The sequence below is a fragment of the Phasianus colchicus genome, chromosome 3, assembly GCF_987193195.1.
Source record: "Phasianus colchicus chromosome 3, bPhaCol1.hap1.1, whole genome shotgun sequence".
Taxonomy (NCBI): Eukaryota; Metazoa; Chordata; class Aves; order Galliformes; family Phasianidae; genus Phasianus; species Phasianus colchicus.
Genome location: NC_143438.1, coordinates 49,702,413 through 49,723,051, shown reverse-complemented (window position 1 = coordinate 49,723,051; position 20,639 = coordinate 49,702,413). Strand labels below are relative to the sequence as shown.

Here is a 20,639-nt window from a genome sequence, read left to right as displayed (position 1 = left end):
GGAAAGTAATTTACTTACGCAGAAATTCTGCCTGCATCAAACTAAATTATCTACCAGCACTGGGTAAACCATCCTCGTGAATGTTGCTGGGTCTTCACCATGTCCAAACTCATACCCTGGCTATGTAAGGGCAACACTAAGCAGGAGTTCTGGGCTGTACTGTGGGTACTTTGTTCTTGCCTTCCTTATGGAATTCTTGGATCCATAATGTGAAGGACGTGCTGACTTGTTTTACGATGCACCACATCAGGGAATGCAATGCACAGTTTTCTGTTAGATTTGGAAAAGTACAGGCTTTATATTAAAGGTTCATTTCTTTTTCATCGTTCAGCTAACTCATTTGCACTGTAATGTACTTTCCTATTACTCCTCCTGATAGTTGGTGCTTTTATACCTATTTTACAAACCATATTTTCAGTCTAATCCATACACCAGTTGTCTAGAATTCCATAGCGTTGCTTATTTCTTACCTATAACTCTTAATAAAATATAGGGCTGTGCCAACCTATTATATCCTTAATAGAATATTCTAATGGTTATTAAATCAATTGACTCTGAATTTCACTTTAATAAATGAGTCAGACAGTATTTTCCAATTACTGTCAGCCGCCACCTTTCCAAAGAGCAGATTATTTTGATTGAATTTTTTAAAGCTGCTCAGCACTTTTTTTTTCTCTTCTCCCCCCCCATGTAATGACAAAGAGCAGTAGCTCTGTACTGCAGGGAAGGAGAGCCTCTTGGACTGTATCTGACACTCCTTTCCATTTAACATTTATCCCAAATGGAAACTGAAAATGAGACATTTCTCTGCTCCTTTATTTATTAATGGTATCATACTTTGCAATTTCATAGCACCCTATCAAATTGTTTGCTAAACATGAAGAGTGAGACAGAGGTTGGTGTGTAAACAGAGCCTTTTGCATTCTCTTTCCACAACTGGCACCTTTGCAAGAGCTGCCACACCCTGGCTCTTTCATGCCAGTAAGAGATAAAATGCTGGCCTTGCTTTTAAACTCTCTGCGGAGAGCAGAGCCCTTATTCCCTCATCCTTCTGCAGTGCTTGTGACCCAAACAAGCAGGCATTTTTGCACCTGCACACGTATCTTCAGCCATTTCTTAGGCAGATCAGAGTGATTCTGGAAGTCTTCCATGTACAGTAGCTAGTCCTGTGCTCTTCTCCAGCTCTTCTATCCCTTTAGTATTAAAAGTCTTAAGGGATACAAATTAGGTCAGCCTATTAAAGAAGAAATTAAAAATTAACACCTCCTCTTTAGAGATGGGTACTCTAAGAAACACAGGCTGTGTTGTCGTGCCGAAGGTGATGAGAGTAAGTCAGTGTCAGAGGTTGCAATGGACGCCAACGCTCCTGGCTCCTGTGCCAGTACTGTAACCTTATCTGTCTCTCTTGAATTTAAATGATGCTGGTATCACATTCCTGAGTGCAAGAACTGGAACCTTGCCCTTTGTTCCGAGGAAGCAGCGCAAAGCAAGTAATGTGCAAAAATGGGTGAAAGAAAGAGTGAGGGGAGGGGGTTAAAATTCCCTGAGCAGTGAAACTTAGGAAGAAAATTTTTCTGTTAGTTATACAAATGTAGTCATATTTTAAATGTGGTCTTTAGAACTAGCAGAATAAAAACATTTTATTTTTAAGAGAAAGCTTAGATTCTGCACAAATGGATGTCTCTTGCCTGGGGAAGTTTCCTATCTGCCCCAGGCGAGTGGGTGAGGGGATTTTTCAAACCCTGTTTGTAAGTCAGATTTGCAACATAGGGTAATCAAAGCGGTTTTGATGTTTGTGACCAGGAGATCACCTCACGTCTGTGTGGTACAGGAAACACAATAGGGTCACATTTAATGGGGTTCAGTTCTTCCTGAACAAGTGTAAGTGCTGTGTGCCTAAAATTAGTTTTGCTTCGGCATCAGGAGTGCGTGCCTTTCTTCCTACTTTTTCCTCATTAGGCAAGGTAAAAGAAAGAAAGGGGTAAAAAAGCCTTTTCTCTCTTCTGTAGCTCCTTATAAAAATGTGTCTTTTTAGGAAGTCTTTCTCCCCTGAAATGTTTGAAGAAATCCCTGTTCAATGTTCCCATGCTCTAGGATGATTAGTGTGGTTCATTTACACTTTGCCAACAGTAACTCTGTGATTTGAGAATTGGCATCGATTATCTTCACCTTGACATGTGGAAGATCCTGAGATGGAGCTCCCTTTGTCCTAATTGCTTTGGCTGTGTGTATCAGCACAAACAGTTTGATGAAGAAACTTCACCCTGTAGGCTTTCTCACCCACAATTATCCTTTTCTGGGGACTTTCACTGTCCTCAGAACTATCTGTTTTGTAATGACTGTGACAAGGATTTGGGCATAGAAGAAATGATCCGATTACGTGGCAGTCTGGAGGTCTCTTATAGATCATTGTTTATAAGTTCAGGGAAGAAGGGGCAGTTGTGTAGTTTGTTGAGTCTTCATCCTCTTTTCAGTATGCTCAGTTCTTCAGCTTGCTCACAGATGTGGGTTGCCTGCTTGGAGATTATGGTGTACAGTCTGCCTCAGTGAATAGGACCGTCTCTCTTAGACATACAGACTGCTGTGTGTCAGATCTTTTCCCTCGTGCATCCTTTCAAAGTGCTTGTGTGGGCCAAGCTTACTTTTGCTCAGCAGTAGCAAAAACAAGGCATGCCAGAAGGGTTTGTCAGTGATGCTGGAGAACACAAAATCCCAGTCAATTCTTGAGAATCTGCTGAAACATTCCCTGATAAGGAAACAGTTAGCAGAAATTTGATGTGTTTGCTATTTATCTCTAAAGGGTTATGAAAGGTGTTGCCTATCCAGTATATCCCCTGTAGTTCAGAATATGTTTAGTCAACACCAGTATGACAGTCTGGATGAAACATGTCCATCAGCAGCCTGACATCCCCTGCCTGCATATCCAGAGAGGCAGTAGTGGCAAAACAGCAGAGATTGTCCTAAGCCTTTATCCAGGTTGGTACTGAAAGCTGTTTTCATTGAGTCCTGCTGGAAATCGGTACGTGCTCATGTGGACTGGGAGTCAGAAGTCCTGGGTGTGATGTTGGTACCAAACCACAGCATCACCAGGAACTTTTTCAGATGACTCCTACATAACAAGCATCATAGAATCGTAGAATCAATCACAGAATGGTCTGGGTTGAAATGATAATCATCTAGTTTCAACCCCCCTGCTATGTGCAGGGTCACGAGCCACTAGACCAGGCTGCCCAGAGCCATATCCAGCCTGGCCTTGAATGCCTCCAGGAATGGGGCATCAGCAGGCTTAGAGAACTGCTGTGTGTGGCATGGAGCATTGCACCCATGCACATGTGCTTTCCCATATACACAGCAGCAAGCATTAGCCATTGCAGCTACTGGTCACCACAGGTTGTAGGGCAGAAAGTGGGCAGCCTTCTGAGGTGTTTGGGCAGGCAGAATGCTCTCCTATGTGGCTCCTTTTCATCTGAGAGCTGGTGGTATGGCACCGGTCACCCTGTGTATCCTTTCTGTTTGCTGGTAATCAAACCCTGCCTTTACCTGCACGATCAGTGCCACTGGTGTCGCACACGGGTGATGTACAGAAGGACCTTTCCTGAGCCACGCTGTGAGAATTGAGGCCTCTGCAGCAGGGCTGGAAGCCACCACTCACCTAGCAACTGTTTCTAAGTAGGACACAGCCGCTGAGTGGCCTGCAGGTCCTGCAGCACCCTCAGGAAGGGACCTGGCGGGGAGGCGCGGGGCTTCCCAGCACAATGGGAGGAAATGCAGGAACGGGTGGCAGGGGGTCGGAGCCACGTGGCATTGACAGGAAAGCTGTGTCAGGAAACACGTGGGGACTTCCTGGAGCTGGTAAGGGGAAAATGCAAATAGCAGGATTTGTCAGAAAGGGAGCTGGGAAATCCTGCCATTTGCAAAAGGTTTTGTGTGTGACCACAAGACTGGGATAGTGGAGCAGGGGTGATGCAGGGGTGAAAAATACCTCCCCTGTTACACCGCTCGCATGACATGCTGCTGTCAGCCAGAGTGGCAGAAGCGTGCTCTTGGAGTTTCCTGCTCATGGCTTGTGGAGTGGTGTGTGAGCAACGTTCAATTCCTGCACTGCTTTGGAAGTGTTCTTGTTTGGGATCGAGTGCTTCCTCTAAGAGATGCTACTTCTGGTTCTATTCATCATTTCCTACTAAGGCTCTGCTTTCCTATCTAGTGGCAATTGTTTCTGAAAAAGCTGTATTTTAATGCTCAGTTAAATTCCTACATGCTGAAACCTTGCAGATAAACACTTCAGCAGCTGTGGATGCTGAGGGGCATCCAGTTTCCTGAGCTGAGCAAAACAAAAAGCTCGTTCCGTTCATAGATCATGTATGACATGCTCTTTTGTAAGGCCCATAGTGAATTTTACTTCTACTCTCATTTTTCCCACAGATGAAGGACTGAACCACGAATGCAAGCTCTGCAATCAGACGTTTGACTCTCCTGCCAAACTCCAGTGCCACCTGATAGAGCACAGCTTTGAAGGCATGGGGGGCACCTTCAAATGTCCAGTGTGCTTTACAGGTAGGAGGCGATTGCTGCTTGTCTCCATCCTGCCTCTTCTGCTCCTGTGCAGAACTCCCACGTATAATGTGTTGGCTTTAGGTCAGTTTGTGCTCATCAGTAATGTTAACTAGTAACCATACAGAAAACTGAACTTCTTGGGAGGGCAGGCATCCATCTATAAGAATGGCATTTCAATCTCTTCAGTTAGAACTGCTGAGTTTTTTACAATTACAGAAATTATTATCTGTTAACTTCCATGATGTCACACTCACCATCTTCACGTTCCAAACTTGCTGACATTAAAACTGCCCATAAATTTGTACTTTAAAGCTATGTATGTTTCATCTAAAATGACACAACTCAAAGCAGAACTGCTAGATGTAGCCTGCATGGCAACATTCTCTGAACGAGCAGGAGAGTCCACTTGTGTTTGTTGGCTTCTGGTGAGAGGAAACACCCTTGTATTGTGCTTTAGAAAGCAAACCAGGCTGTCTTGCCACAAGTCAAGTTCTGCTCTCCCCTAACACAGGTTCAAGTGCAGAATAGTCCTCCCCAAGTCAGTGGTGTTATTCAGAAGTAAAATCCAAGTGAGAAAATAACTTGACCCAGTATGGCTATGCACTGCAATGTTTGGGCCATAATGAGGAGCAGAAAAATGCTGTTGTTGGAAATGAAAACACATTAAAAGGATGCCTATGAAGTTGTGCGTTTTTTAAGGACTTCTTAATAGGAAATTTTATAAAACAATAATCTAAAACGTAAGTCTAAACATGTAGCTTACACGCATAATTTTTCTTTACAAGATGAAAATCAAAGATGATCACAAACGTGACAAAATACACTTTGGGTATTCTCTCATCAATGACATGCTAATTCTGGAAGGCATTCAAAGTTTTTGTTCCTCATTAATGGAAGTGAAGGATTTTCACTGATCGACAAACAGAACCTCTGATAACTTCATTTTGCTCCTCTTTGTTTGGCAGCTCCCCTTCCAATACAACGTACATGCTACAGAGGAAAATGAAAATTGCATTCTTTGTTAATGAATATTGCCTCAACTGTGTTCAATTTCCACACATTTCTGCAGGTTATAGAATTTTTAAAAAATGTGTAGTTCATCTTCATTGCACTGTTGATATTGGTAATGTCTGGGCCTGGATAGTACAGCTGTAAGCAGTTTGCCTATCCAGCATCTGCATACAATATTTTTTTCAGTGTGACATTTTTTTAGTTTTATTACTTATTCAGCTATTTTTTTTTTATCTCTTGCCTTTGTATACATGCTATGAAGTAATTTTTTTTTTTAGCATGATACCATGGGTCTTAGATTTCCAAGTTTGGGAGAATTGTAAAGGCAATATAAAAACTTGCATCTGTAAGGAGTTCCCATTGACAATTCTCCACGTGAGCTAGATTCCTGATAAAAGTAATCCTTTAATGTTTGAGCCAGTAGCCTTGTAAGATGTGTTAAAGAGTATGGAGATAAGTCGATTCCAATCTGTGTGGAACACTTTTTCCTTTTAGCTGATGGGGTAAATAGGCACCGCGCATTAATCATAAACAATCGTGTTTTATTAGCAATATGCTATTAAATTATTGCAGCACGTCTTGCTAGAATATTAACAAGAAGTGAAAATCCCCAATATTAGTTTTATATGGAAAATGGAATCTGAGTCCTTTTCTTCAGTGTAATGAGAAATGTGATTAAAATGTATGACTCAGAACAACAATATTCTGATATTTTTTTGTTGCCTTGCAATTAGAATAATTTTAATGATTAGGAGTGGAGTCAAAGTCAAGTGCCAGCATCTTTAATAAATCCTTTCCCTGCCTATACAGATTAATATTGTAGATGCAAACTTTTTTAGGTCACAGTGCACCAGGCATCCATCAGAAGTCAGTGCTGCCAACCCAAACACTGCCTCTGGCATATACAATTTAATTATTAATAGTATGTCTCCTAGGTAAACTGTTACACAGTCTTAGGGCCTTGTTTTGTAGTCATTAAAATTGAACATGTTTATATTATTGAAACCCTTGCATTCAGTGTGTAGGCAGAGTTGATCTTAAAGTATCCAAAGAGAATTTACCTGCAGTTCTGTTTCACATTTATAGACATTGCCCCAGTGTAGCTGTGGGATATAATTTTTAGCATTAACACATTTAAATACAGAGCTGATTGTTAGCTTTAACTTTAGGCAAACGCAGTAAACAGGACTTTGGAACCTATGCTTTTCAAACCTGCTGGTTGCTAGGAAATAAGTTTGTATGTGTTCAATCAAAGTGCAGTAAGCATGAAGAAATAATTCTGAAGAGAAAACGGCAATTTTAAATCTTTAAATTTAAACTTCACTTGTCCTGCTAAGGTCTCCTTTTGCTTCCTTCTTTTAAATTTCTTTGGAAGCCAGACATCTGTTTCAATTCATTTAAAATGAAAAAGGATCACGCTTCACAGTTAAATAGAGTTTGTTGGTACCCTTTATAGCAGCGGCATAATGTGAAATTAGAGTATGCCAGCTTAATTTTACCTCTTGGAATTGCAGAGTGTTAGTGGGAACTTGTTTATAAAAAATGCTTCATTTGCGATGCGAAATAATGAAAAACTCATTGTTTGTCTATTATTTTAGTGTTTGTCCAAGCAAACAAGTTGCAGCAGCACATTTTCTCAGCCCATGGACAAGAGGACAAGATCTATGACTGCACACAGTGTCCACAGAAGTTCTTCTTCCAAACAGAGCTGCAGGTACACACTTGCTACCTGGGCGTTATAATAGCATTGTGTATTTGATAGCTGAGTTCATAGATTTGCTTGCCATGACCTCCTCTGATACTTCTTCATCACTAGGATGGGAATGAAGGAAGGATAAGGGAAATGGTAGATAATTCAACTCCCATGGCTTCAAAAAGCTGCTGACAGAAAGCCACTGCTACAGACCTGAATTCTGGGAGCCACCTTTGGATTTTTTCTTTGTGTATCATTGCATCTTAAGATATTATTGAAGAGAGAGGGATTGCCATCGTATTTTGAAATGGGAAATAGTGTATTTTTCTGCCACAAAAGCTAACCACTGATCTGTCAGTGTAGGAATGGGAGAGACGGAATTTATCTTGATTTACTTGCTGGCCAAACCCATCTCCCATAAATCCCAACTTGGTGGGAAGAAAATATGTATATACAATCAAACAAGTGTTATGCTGCCTTCTTGTCTGCTGTTTGTTTGGCCCGGGATATGTTTATAGTAGATTATTAATGAGAACAAAAGAACAGACAGTAGAAAATAAATGCCAGAAAAGATCTGAAAACAAATTTGGGTGAAGGAGTTATTTACTCCATATTAGAATCTGAAGGAGCTTGCTTTTTGAGGAGAGGTGATGGTGTGTATTCCTGATGCGGTGGGGTATTTTGAGACAGCAGCAGAAAATTGTTCCTAAATTATTTTAGTTTATATTGACATATTAAATTGGGTTGACAGAGGAAAAGATTTCAGTGTCTCAGATGATCTGTTGAGATGGAGCAAGGAAAGGTATTTGTACTGTTTACACAGAAAGCAGCCCTTCCTCTGCCACCTGCCATGTGATTTTTATATGGAATTAAAGAATTTTTTTGACACTCAAGTATTTTTCAGTAGTTTTTAATAGCAGGAGCCCACATGTCTAACTGGGTGGGGTGTCCACAACTAATTTTGCTTTGCATGAGAGCTGTATTTCATCTCATCAGCAGAGGCTGATGAGACATGTGCATCCATATGCTCATTTAGTATTTCAATTACTGAATGTTTTACATACTGAAAACCCAATACAAATATTTGGTATGATGATATGAGATACCTCTTTGAAGAAAAAGGAAATAAGAGAATTTAAGCCGTGCATCAATTTATCATGTAAGAAATCAGAATTTGTGTCAATTGTATTGCATTTTTCCTTTTTTGATAATCCATATTTATGCATAGGAGCAATACGGAAGGGTTTTTGATAGCCTTCCTTACTCTCTGTGTTGCTGTAGGTCATCTGGAGCATCGTATCTGTGGCACTGTGCCTGTGCTGTAACTTTTTTAATAAATTCAAACCTGTTTCATTTACTGTCTGTATCAGGTGTTAGTGCAAGCTCTGACCCAAGGTGGGAGAAGACAAAGAACAGAAGAGATAATGTTAAATGTTTAAGGGAAAAAAAGTAGTCATTCATAGTGGTGGACAGGAAGATAGAAAACTGAGTTTTGAAGTCAGAAAGTAGTCTGGGTTGTATAGATAGTTATTGTGTTTGTGGGAAAAAAATAAAGTAGAAACTGAGTGGAATGAGAGAAGGTCAGAAACTCATTCTGTCATATTTGTTTCAATCGCAGCATGGGGTTTTTTTGAATCATTTTCTTTGCCTTCTTTCAGTCAATATGTTTGGTGTTGGTTTGGTTTTGTCTTAGGGGTTTTGTTCTTGGTGCTGTTAGTTTTTGCAGGGTTGCTTTGCAAAGTATCCCCCATGAGGTGAAACTTCTTCAGAAAGAAAATATTAAAATGTTTTTGTCTTAGTAATTCTCATAAATTCCATTGTTCATCACTGATAAATCAAAATGCAGAAGTGTAGAGAAGTAGAGAGATGAACACTGTCTGCAAAGACAAAGGAAAGATTGATAGGGAAAACAAACTAAAAGGAAAAAAACGATATAAAAAATTAGTAAAACAGTGCAAGTGTGCAAAAGAAAACTGAAAAGAAACAGGAACAAGAGACTAGAAATGAGTCTTAACAGCAGAATTTACATTATGTTTTAAAAGAAGCAGAGTAAGTAACTGGATTCTGAAGATGGACAATACACAGAGATCCGCATGTAATAGTTTCACATAAGATCACCTCCTTGCTTATCTGTCTCCCTAAAATATGATCTCATTTCAAAATACATAGGGTTCCAAGCAGCTGCCTCCTGGCTTTTTTAGTGTAATAAAAACACATGTTTTTCCACTCAAAATTCAACCCTGCTGAAGACTCAGGGCAAGATTTTGCTGCCTCCATCTAAGCCTAGTTCATTAAAACCTCAGTGTAACTGGAGCACCTGGTTTTCTAGTGAAGGGCACGAAAGGATCTCCCCACAGAGAGACAAATTATGCTCTACATTGGCTAGGTGACAATCAGTGTGTTGGTTGTTCCATCCTGCAGAAGGCTCTTAATAGACCATATCTCCATACCCTTAGAGACAGCTTCTCCCTGGCTTATCTACATTGGCAAAAAGGGAAAGGTATTCATTTTCTTATTCACTTAGTTCATTGTGTTCATTATTTTAATCAACTTGGGTAGCCCCACCCCAGTTGAGAACACATTATATTTTTTAAAATGTCATTCCATGATGCCATTCGCATTTGCTAGGATCACGTGCTTGCTGCATTTACCTCCAATTCACCCTGGATGGTGAAAGAGCAGCAAAGCACATAGGCAGAGCTGTAGGTACTGACTTTAGGAATCTGCTTTTACTGAAAATACATTGATCTCAAGATCTCATTTAAAACCTCTTCCAGGAAGCACTGCTTTGTTCAGGCTATCTACCAGCTGAAGCAGTGAAATCTTTGGCAACCAGCCTCCGGCTTACGTTTCTCTATCCTTTCACATTACCATGGCTTGTGTTGGGGCTTGCAGCATAACAGTGTATTTATGCCCTCTAACAGGAGCAGTTTCTTGCTTTTAATTTAAACATGCATCTAAAGTGCATCTCCCATGCATGAGAGATGCTAATCATCTCAGATTAGAAACCATGGACAGCACTCCATGGCTGTAGGGCAGAATAAGAACATGAACAAGACAGAGCAGAACAGAACACAATAGCATAGGAGCCCTATCTTTGTGTATAGTACCGATAATCAAAAGGAATGAATTCAGGGCTACAGAAAAGAAATGTGTTATAATGATGCTTGACTTGGTTTTGGCCCAGTGTGACTCTTTACCTTCTTTGCTTTTTATTTTCTGACTCCTGTTTCTGGAAAAGCAGGCTACAGGAAAATAAAAATCCTTACTTACTACACTCAGCTCACCTCAGGGAAGTTACTGTCTCCTCACTACCAATCTTCACAAAAAACAAAACAAACAAAACAAACAAACAAAAAAAAAAAAACAGAACACGAAAACCACCATAAAAAAGTATCACTCTTTTTACAGATTTCCATGACTTCACTCCAAACCTTTATTAGGAACACAAGACAATCTCATAGTTCCAAGTTTTGTTAAGAACAGAGAATAAATGTCCTGTCTGAAAATCAAGCCTGCAATGCATTACTCAGTCTTTAAATTAAAATAATTAGATTTTATATGAATTTACATTTTGCTTTACCATCTTCTAAATGCTTGTGCAAACTGTTCCAAACAGAAGTGTTTATAAACAATATGATAGTGAAAGTATTTTGTTATACTGATTCTCAGACTGTTTGAGGTGGGTGCTATGATGTTCAGAAAGCAGCAACAGACTAACTGCACTCCAAAGAGTTTACACCCAAACTGGTGAAGAATAGCAGGAGAAAGAAAGGTGTAGATAGGTATAGTGACTGATGCAGTACATGCATCAGTTTGGAGGCCAACATTGAGACAAGAAACCTGGTGTCCTGAGCCTATATTACTGCTATCTACCTCTCTAGTCTCTCTCTGATTGCAAATTTAATTGGTAAAATGCATTTCTCAGAGAAAACAAAGAAACTAATTTTAATCATTTCCATATCTCACTCTTTTCCCACCTTTACCACTTCTAAATGGCTTTGTGCTCCACAGCTGTTGAGCTAGCTTTAATTAATTAATTTATTTATTTATTTATTTTGAGGTTATATTATCTCAGTAGAAAGGAAACAAACGGATTTTTTTTTTTTTTTTAATAATAGAGCTGTATGCTTTAAGAGAGTTCTTATGCTCTTCAGACTGTTCGGAATTTTCATACTTACATGTGCTCTCTGTCTATGTGCTATATTTACACTTCTGAAATTAAGTTGAAAAAGTATGTCCTTAAAAATGTTTATTCTTTAGAATGGAACACTTTCAATAAGACATGCTTATATGATAAGGGCTTTTCAGAAATAGAGTCCTAGAAAATAAACTTTTAATGATATTTAAAATCAGAAATATATCAGATATTGTATAAGGAAGCAGCAAGGTATGTGCTCTTACGGAGTGCCTGCATGTCTCCAAGAAGTTGAAATTCTCATTTTGAATACCTGAAGCATGACCATAGAGCTTTCTATACAGATAAACAATTTTCTTCACCCATCATCTGTTCTACTGAACTTTTAATTAATAAGGAAATAAAGAAACCTATAACTAATTTAATTTAATGTTGAATTTTCAATAAATCATGATAAAGTCATTTGCACCTACTAAAACCTCCTTTTCCTATTGTCATGCTTTTTTCCAGTTCTTGTTTCTTTTGCTTTAGTCTTCAAACTTCAGTGTTTGAATGGATGTAAGTGCTTCCCTTGTGCCTGATGAGAAGTAGCTGCTCTTCCTATTTCCAGCCCCAACGTTCCTTTCATAGCCAACATAACATAACTTAGTGTTTGTAGAAAGTCATGAGATGCTCTTGTGATGTATTATGGTTCAGAATGAATGAGTTCATTTTAGATTTTTTTTTTTTGGTGTTGCTGGGTCAGCGAGGTAACAATGCTTAGTAGTAATGCAGCATAATTGTTTGGGATCAGTGTTGTATCAGGGATGCTTGTTAGTTCTGAATATGATACCACCCAAGATTGGCCTCCCCTGGCCATTTTGCCCAGTACAAAAACTGTTTCTCTTTTAAGTGAAGTAGAGCATTTACTTAACATTTAACTAATAACTAGTTATCTATGGGGGTAGTTAATTGTCCCCACTACACAGACATAAAAACTAGAGCAAGAAATAATTGTATCAGCAGTTACTTCCCATCCTGTTGGAAAGGGACCTGGCTTCAGTGACTCATACCCTTCCTACTTCCCATCTGGAGTCCATCAGCACAGAATACCTGGCACAAAGCCATCAGTAGGACATTCCAGCCAATACAGAGAGCTGCCACACTGTTCCTCAGCAGCAAAGGAGACCTGTTCTCTTGGTGTCTCTCTACACTGCCTGCCTACATGTTTAGCCAGTTGTGCTCTAAGACTTGGTCCTTAGTATTTTTGGTGGCCTTGGTCCAGTGCATCTCTGAGATCATCTGAAAAGTTCTTCCCATTTGGCAGCTGGTTGACAGCCTTGCTTTGTGAGTGTTTTTATCAAAGAGCTGAAGCTTACTTTGCACAGGAGCTAGAACTTTCTTGTATGCTGGCCCAGAAATGCAAAAGAGACTTCCACCACAGCTAAGTATTACCATGAATGTCCTCAGCTTATGCTTTCAAGAGCAGGGCATCTATAGGTGCCAAAGGCTCCTTTCTCTCATGTAAGTATGTACCTGAATGCAGATTTCTGAACCTCCCCCAAAACCCCAATCCACAACAGAGCTCCTTCCAAACTGAAATACACAGTTTCTTCCCGAGGGAAAGGATGAAAGAAAGAATGAAGCACTCATAGCAGATGTTATTTGTGTTGTTTAAAACAGCAGGAGAACATTCTCAGATCCTGTTGCAAGCAGCTGAGAGTGGAACTTACATGAACCAGAGCAAGGTAAAGGCAGCATAGGAGAAGGTCCAGGAGTTTTATGTAACTTTATGTATGTCCCTCTCTGGATGTCCAGGTTGGACTGTCATGTTCCATGGCTAGCAATATTGAAACTAATTTTCCAGTCTTCACCTCTTTTCTTTAATGATTGCATTTTCCAAAGACCTCTGCATTGTAAAATTCTCCCAAAGATCTCAACATTTTGAAACAACTTTAAAATACCTTTGACCTGAGCTGAATCAGAACGATGCAAACTCTAGGCTATTGAAAAAAATAGGAATCTTGACTGAGACCACTACTGGAAACAGTAGCAGAACTGTGATTCAAAACCTATGTTCTGTCACACTGGGAGGGCAGCTAAAGAAAATCGGTACTAAAGCTGGGCTGGGGTTGCTTCCTTGTGTCAGAGGCTTTCTGGGGGCCAGCAGAGAAAGAGATTGTTATGGGAATAGCACCAGCCATAGCAGCAATGGCACCACTACCTCCAGGTAGGAATTGTTTTTCCAATGACCTCAAGAGGATTGAGTCTGTGCATGTGTAGGTCCCAACAGTAAGGCTTGCATGACAACAGGGAAGGCATGAATTATTTATACTCTTTACACAAAAACAGGGATAAAACTTTCAAACCTGCAGGTGAAGTTACATTTTCAAGAATGTTTTCTTCACAAGAAAAAGGCCTCAAAACATTTTTTTAAGTGAAATTGGAGATTAGATCTGGCATTTCTAGGTCCCCAAACTCTTAGGGTGAAGAGTGGAACAGAGATGCTGGCTTTCTAGGCCCCAAAGGCCAGGAGCCAGCAGGGAATAACTTTGTCAGCTCTTCTTAAACAGAAACCTACCTGAAATCCAATTAACAATCAAGGCTTTAGGCCAACATTTTTAAACTCAATGGCCTATTTCTGAGAGGGTGCTGAGCACCTCCAGCTGCAGTTAAGGTCAGTGCAAGAAACTGGTGCTGAGTGCATCAGGAAATCAGGTCAAAAATGCCTGAAGATAGCAACCGTGTTAAAAGCATGGGTGCTGTGCAGCAACAGCCACCTTTTAAGGTTTCTGCAAAACACTTTTAATGCCTAAATACAGGCACCAGCTTCAGTGATGTTGGCCTTAGTCTTTAGCAGGTTGCTTTTGTCAGAGCAGATGCCTGGGAGTCAGGAGAGCTGGATTCAGTTGCGATGTCTGGTACTAACTTGCTCCACTTAACCGTGCATCCTCTTCGTCTAGTGAGGGAGGATGATGATAACAGTATGTGTGCCAGAGATACTAAGAATGTAATTAACGCTTATGTTTTGAGGGAACTAGATAGAGAGAACTGCGTATATTTCAAGTATTACCAGTTTGAGTGCTTTTTTTTTCTGAACCCTTTCAGTGCTTTCTGTTTCAAGGAAAACGTGTATGTTAGCATGCACCAGATTGTATCAACTGCATTTTATTTCTCTAAAATAAACCCCCCAAAAAGAGTCCCCTGAAATTCTCAAAACCCTATGAGATAAAGTATATCTCTACGTCTTCCAAGATTTAAAACATCCAGGTATGTATTCCTGGGACCTCAGACTTCTTTCTCACTGGAAGGCAGAATTACTTCCTTTGCAAATTTTCTCAAAAGTGTAATGAAGAGAAGCGTGGGGGAGGCATTTGTGCATTAGCTCATTAAGGACATACCTTCAAAGTGTTTCCCCTACAAGTCTTTTCCCCTACAAGTCTTTTACTTCAATGACAAAGTTTAAATACAAAAAAAAAAAAAAAAAAAAAAAGACCAAAACAAAACAAAAAAACTCAAACAACTTTGAATTTCCTTCCAGCAGCCACTTCCCCCCTGGAGATCCAGGAGTGTTACAGCCATATCAGCCATATTAGGTTTTTCATGTGGTAATTCTTTTCTAAATAAGAAATTTCTAGGTTTGGAGCTGGTGAGTTCACTGGCCTTTGATTGGCCTATTCAAATGTAAACACTCTTTGTGAGTAGTTCATTAATCCATGAATATTTACAGCACAGTGCAAAGACCACCAAGTCCCAGGTGACAGAGTTTTATTGGGACCATTTTGATTTAACTAAACAGTGATTGACAATAGTGATGAGCTGGGTATTACCGGTTCTTACTAGTCTGCACATTCTCCATATACTTGTAAATCTACACCCTACAATCAACCTGTGACACTTTCTGTGCTGTTTCCTGTAAATGAGCAGGAAACAATGAGTTCACATCTCCTGTACATTCCTCAAAAGGATCTTCCTCAAATTTCTAGAACAACTGAATCACAATTATAGTCTGTGTTTTCAGATACTTAGATGATATTATTGATTAAATTACAGAATTAATGGACAAAGATGGCATACCAGTGAAATGATGATATTGCCTTTAAATAGTTAGTTTTAATCTTGAAAAATGAATTGAGACTTATAGAACAACAGAGTAGCAAAAGAACTGGAAGCTAAGTATAACATCCAAAACAAGTGCTGAGCTATGCTCACAAAATACCTATACTTATATAGGTACTTATATAGGTATATAGGTATCTTATACTTACCTATACCTATACTATATGCTTAAAAATAAGCAGAAATATATATATTTCTTCACTTTCAGGATGGATAGTGATACTTAAACATGTATTTACTTGAATATATGTCCGTATTTCTCCTACTCCTACCTGTTCAGTCTCTTATATGCCTTTTGTTTTGTTTTATGTATATGTTTTGTTTTGTTTTGAGAATTGGTTCTGGGTTTTTGTTTGTTCATTTTTGTAGAATATACATTATCCGTTTTTTGAGAAAAAAAAATCAATTGCAACATAAAAAAGTTAACCCATAGCTTAGGTCTGTTCACGTTATCATCTGGTATGATCGATATTAAATATCACAGAATCACAGAATCACAGAATGACCGGGGTTGGAAGGGACCTCAAGGATCATGAATCTCCAACCCCCCTGCCACATGCAGGGCCACCAACCTCTACATTTAATACTAGACCAGGCTGCCCTGGGCCTCATCCAATCTGGCCTTGAACACCTCTAAGGACAGAGCATCCACAGCCTCTCTGGGCAGCCTGTTCCAGCGCCTCACCATTCTCTCTGCAAAGAACTTCCCCCTGACATCCAAACTAAATCTTCCCTCCCTCAACTTAAAACCATTTCCCAGTATGTTCTAAGAAACAGAAAATATGGTAATTGTCATAACTGCAAAGACTGTGTCATGCAAATATTGAGTGAAGTTTGCTGTCTCCAGTCTGAAAACAGGAAACATTGGTGATCAGAGGACAATCTCCACTTTCCTTTGTCTTCTTAAGAGTTGATTCAGAAAAAAAGAAAAACAATGTTATATGCCAACGTTAACATTACGGTTTCTGATTGTTTTAGCCAATGGAAAAGCAAAGTGTGCAAGCTTTCATCCCAAAGAAGCAAATCATAAGTTGATGGCAGAAAAGAAAATGCACAGAAAGGCAGGAGAATAGGGAAACAAATGGCAAAGGAGTAGAAGTAGGAAAGAGATTATGGGGCGCAGAAAGAAATGAGATAGAAATAACAGTGGTTACAAGGTCAGTATTTTTCTGCTGAGTGATGCTGATAATAATAAGACACTTGTAAAAATAAATTGTGATAATAAGAAGGAAAAGTTCAGTTATTACATAAAGGCCAATTTCTAACCTCAGTCCTTAAAGAAACCTCTGTGAATATCAGGGAGTCCTGTTGCAGATTGAGGGCTGAGAAAGCAGTAAATTTATTCCCTGACCCGCAAATAATCATTAGAAATGGAATTCTGCCCTTTGCTGAAAATGAGTTTTTATCATCTGTGCCCTGAACATTTCAGCCCACACCTCGTCATTAGTCAGATCAGTTGGCTGGTACACCTGGAGTAAGCAGAAGAAATAAGCACTGTGTTCTCGTTTGAATAATTTCCCTGGTAGATAAGCTCCGTTCTCTTAATTGTCCATCCATTAATTTCTTGCTAATGTAGTTGATATCGATGACTGATTTTCTGTGCTGAACAGGAAGCACCACTTCTTCATTCTAGGATGCATTCCTTCCTACGACTGCCCTGCTGTTAGCTACCAGTAGCTGCCATTATATTATCTTTCATCTGGCCCAGAGCTGACAACAGATGGCCATCTCCGGGACTGCCATCAGTGTGACTTTATGAAGCATCCAGCTATGGTGTACTGAGGAGCTTCATGGCCAGTTCTGCAAATCTGCCTCCCTTCCCCCCAGTCCTCTGATGGCCCCCCCTCCCTCCATCCCCATGAATACGCTCCTCGTTCCTGGCTCCACTCTCCACTGGTCTTACAGATTCCCAACAAGCAATGGCACAACACTGTGGCTGGAAGCTTGCCGCTTGAGATCTGCCCCCTCTTTCCACCGTAGTGCCAGCAGAGGGTTGCCATGGCTCTCATGTACCCCAGCATCCTCACTCCTCGATTTTTCACTGCACAGGCAAAGGGGCTCAGTAGCAGCAGACCTGCCACCCTCTAGGATCTGCAGCCTGATTTCCCATCTTCTTCCATCGCTGAGCTTAGCTCGGAAGCCCTGCTTCTCCTCAAACTCAGGGACTTGGAGAGAGGGAGGATGTTTGATCTCAGTTTCTTAACATTCTGTAAGACATGCTGCCAAACCGAGATTGGAGTATATTAAGTGTGAAGGAAGGTAAAATATCGATTAGAGACACAAAATGGAGAAAAGTAGAGAATTCACAGTCATCCTGATTCCATTGACATGTTAGATCATTTGGAAAAGCAACTGGGCAGCTGCTGTGCGTTTTGGAAACAGATATATTGTTTGCTCTTGACAGAGGTTTCTAAAGCAAGATACCTCCGGAGCTGAACCTGTATTTTAAGAGAAATTCACATTTGTATCCTTTATTGTGTTATTTGCAGCAAGTCTACGGCTAGTAACAGTCTCTGCCCTGAAGCTATGAAGGAAGAAGGCTCCATTGTTGTAGAGAGATCAGCCTTCCTTCCCTATGAAAGGCTGAGGTGCAGAAGGGAAAATGAATAGTGCTTAAAAGCAGTGCTTGCAGTGCTGTCATTTAGAACAGGAGCACTGAGGATTTAAACGAAAGTGAAAGGCACGGTAAACGAATCCTTTAAAATCGGTCAAATTTTCAGCCGCCTAAAATAACAAGTTTTCTCCATTGATAGATCCATTGAGTAGGAGGAAGGCTGGGAGGGGATGAATTCCCTTAGGGAGGAGGTGCAGATAGTTTGTGAAAACGAGGTGTGGTCAGTGATTCATAAAGAGACACATCCAGGAAACTCCAGTAAACAGCAATCTTGGCTCCGAAGTAGTGGCTTTCCCTTTTTTCTTCTTCTTCTTCTTCTTTTTTTTTTTTTTTTTTTTTTTAATTTCTTTCCTTTTCTTTTCTGAGAGCATCAGCGTCATTAGATTGCTCCTTTCCAAACATTAGTCAAAAAGACTCAGATGCAGATGGCTGCACAACTGGAGCTGTTCCTTACAAAACCCCAACCTGGAGGAACAGCTTTGAGTTTTAGTTTTGCTACCTGTTCTCGGGGTCAGGTTCACCGTGCTTTGATCAGACTGAGTCTGAGGTATGATTTGGGATGGAAAAAGAGTGCGTTTTTGTAGACTCTCATGATTTTTTATTCAAGTAGAGCTTCCTTTGTGTTCAAAGCTGAAATGAATGTCCTCCACCCTGTTAACAAGAGGGAAAGAGATGATTCAAGCCTCATGAACCAGCACTGCTGAGTTAAATGCATTTCTACATGCAGCTTTAGTTGTTTAGCTGTATTGTTATAAGCTCGTTTTGCAGCAGAATCACTTGACATAGGCACTGATTGTGGGTGTACTCTGATCATCTGCTTGGGGGTACTCTATGTCGGTGCATACGCTGCTTCCCTCTATACTCTGTGTGTGTAGATGTGTGGTATGTAATATAAAGAAACCGAGGTATTGTAAAATATTAGTGGTGCATTTTGCTTTGCTTTGAGTTTGTAAAGGTGAAAGGTGACTGTGCAGGAAAATGGAACAGTATATTTGCTGTAAGACAGGCACTAAGAACTCACTCCCATGCTCAGTTATAATTCATGACTGTACTGGTGGGAAGCCCTTATCCCTCTGTGGAGTTAATGCATCTCTACTGTAGCCTGCTGAGAGCACCCTGTGTCCCCTCCCACCATCTGTGCATTCACTTGCGTGCTTTCTCTCTCTCTGCTGTGAGATCTCTTGGTGTTAAAACTGTCAGACTAGTACTGCCTGGTAAAGGTGGCTTTATGATGTGTATTAATGTTGAATTGTCATTTAAGGATGAGGTAGGAGAGGGATATGTTACCATTTGTTTTAAGCTCTTGCTCAAAAATGCTGACGAGCAAATCGAAAAGTAAATTTGTTTCTTCAGACAGCAAACAGCTTTGAACAGAGTACCGAAAATTCCACAATGTTGGGTAAGACCTATTAAAGGCAAATGCATCTTTGTTCCCAATTTGAGCATATTTTGTTGTTTCTTGGTATAGGAGGTCTCTGTTTTCCATGCCATGATTTGAACTAATGGCATTGTAAATGGAATAATATTTATTTACACATCAGCTGGCTTAGCTGAGAAAAATATCGTTTTCTAAAAGTTGATCTGCCCTTTTAACAGAAACACTCTCTTGCAGGCTGCAAGTTAATTGCTTCTATGCTACCTGAGACTTGAAATTCATGTGTGCTCTAAGTTGGCACAATCTGACTTAAATAAGTAGGATAGAAAGATTTGTTATTATTATTGCCGTAAGGCACTGCCAGAAGGCCGGTAACACTGTCTAGCTTAGAAATAACTGAACTTCTTTCACAGAGGTTTGAGATGATGCTTTATCAACCTGGCACCTTTCTACATGGATAGATATTAGACTCAGAATATGGCTACCACGTACCTGTCTGTCACAGCAATATTAATTTGCAGGATCACGGTTGTAATCTTATGTCTTCTGTTGTTTCTATTCCTTTAAAACTTATAAATCAAATCCAGACCTGGAATACCAGTGTATGATCTTAACAGATGTGCTGCCGTAAGGGACCTACTAGGTTATAAACTACAGAAATGATCTTTCTGTATTTCAGATTCCTAGCTTATTCCAGGGAGATTCAGGAACCGCAGGAGTGAGGTGGAAGGTCATACGTTAGGACGGTAGCACCCACCCAGCACTTGACATTTGGTGTAATTGTCAGGAAACCCACATTTAACAGTTTTGTTATGCAGTCGTAGCATCCTACCCAAGTTCCAGAGCAAAAGTAGGGCAAGGATGACTTCAGTTGCTCTGTGTCCAGGTTTTCTTAGGTGAAAGATCACTTTGAGATGACACAGCTGAGTAGTCAGGCTGAAATCCTGGTTGGTATTTTATTAATTTTGCACCAAGATAAATCCTGAAATTCTGACAAACTCTGTGACAGGTGAAATTCCTTCTTGCAGAATCTGCTCAGCAAGAGGCTGCTCATTTCGTTCTGTTCGGAGGCAGGCAACAGGAGGGCAGCTTTATAATCAGCCCTCAGCGGACCCCCAGCCGCCCCAGAGCCTTGGACTGATTGAATAACTCCTGG

The 20,639-nt window shown here is 40.2% G+C and overlaps 1 protein-coding gene across 11 annotated transcripts in view; it reads left to right on the top strand.

Moving 5' to 3' along the window:
• The window catches only part of ZNF521 (zinc finger protein 521), a 231,713-nt gene that overhangs the window by 195,903 nt on the left and 15,171 nt on the right, over positions 1-20,639 (top strand). For all 11 annotated transcript variants that reach the window (XM_031612772.2, XM_090137489.1, XM_090137488.1 and 8 more), the window contains 2 exons: positions 4,423-4,554; positions 7,164-7,279. In XM_031612772.2, coding sequence (XP_031468632.1) covers positions 4,423-4,554; positions 7,164-7,279 — 248 coding nt within the window. The remainder of the gene's footprint in view (positions 1-4,422; positions 4,555-7,163; positions 7,280-20,639) is intronic.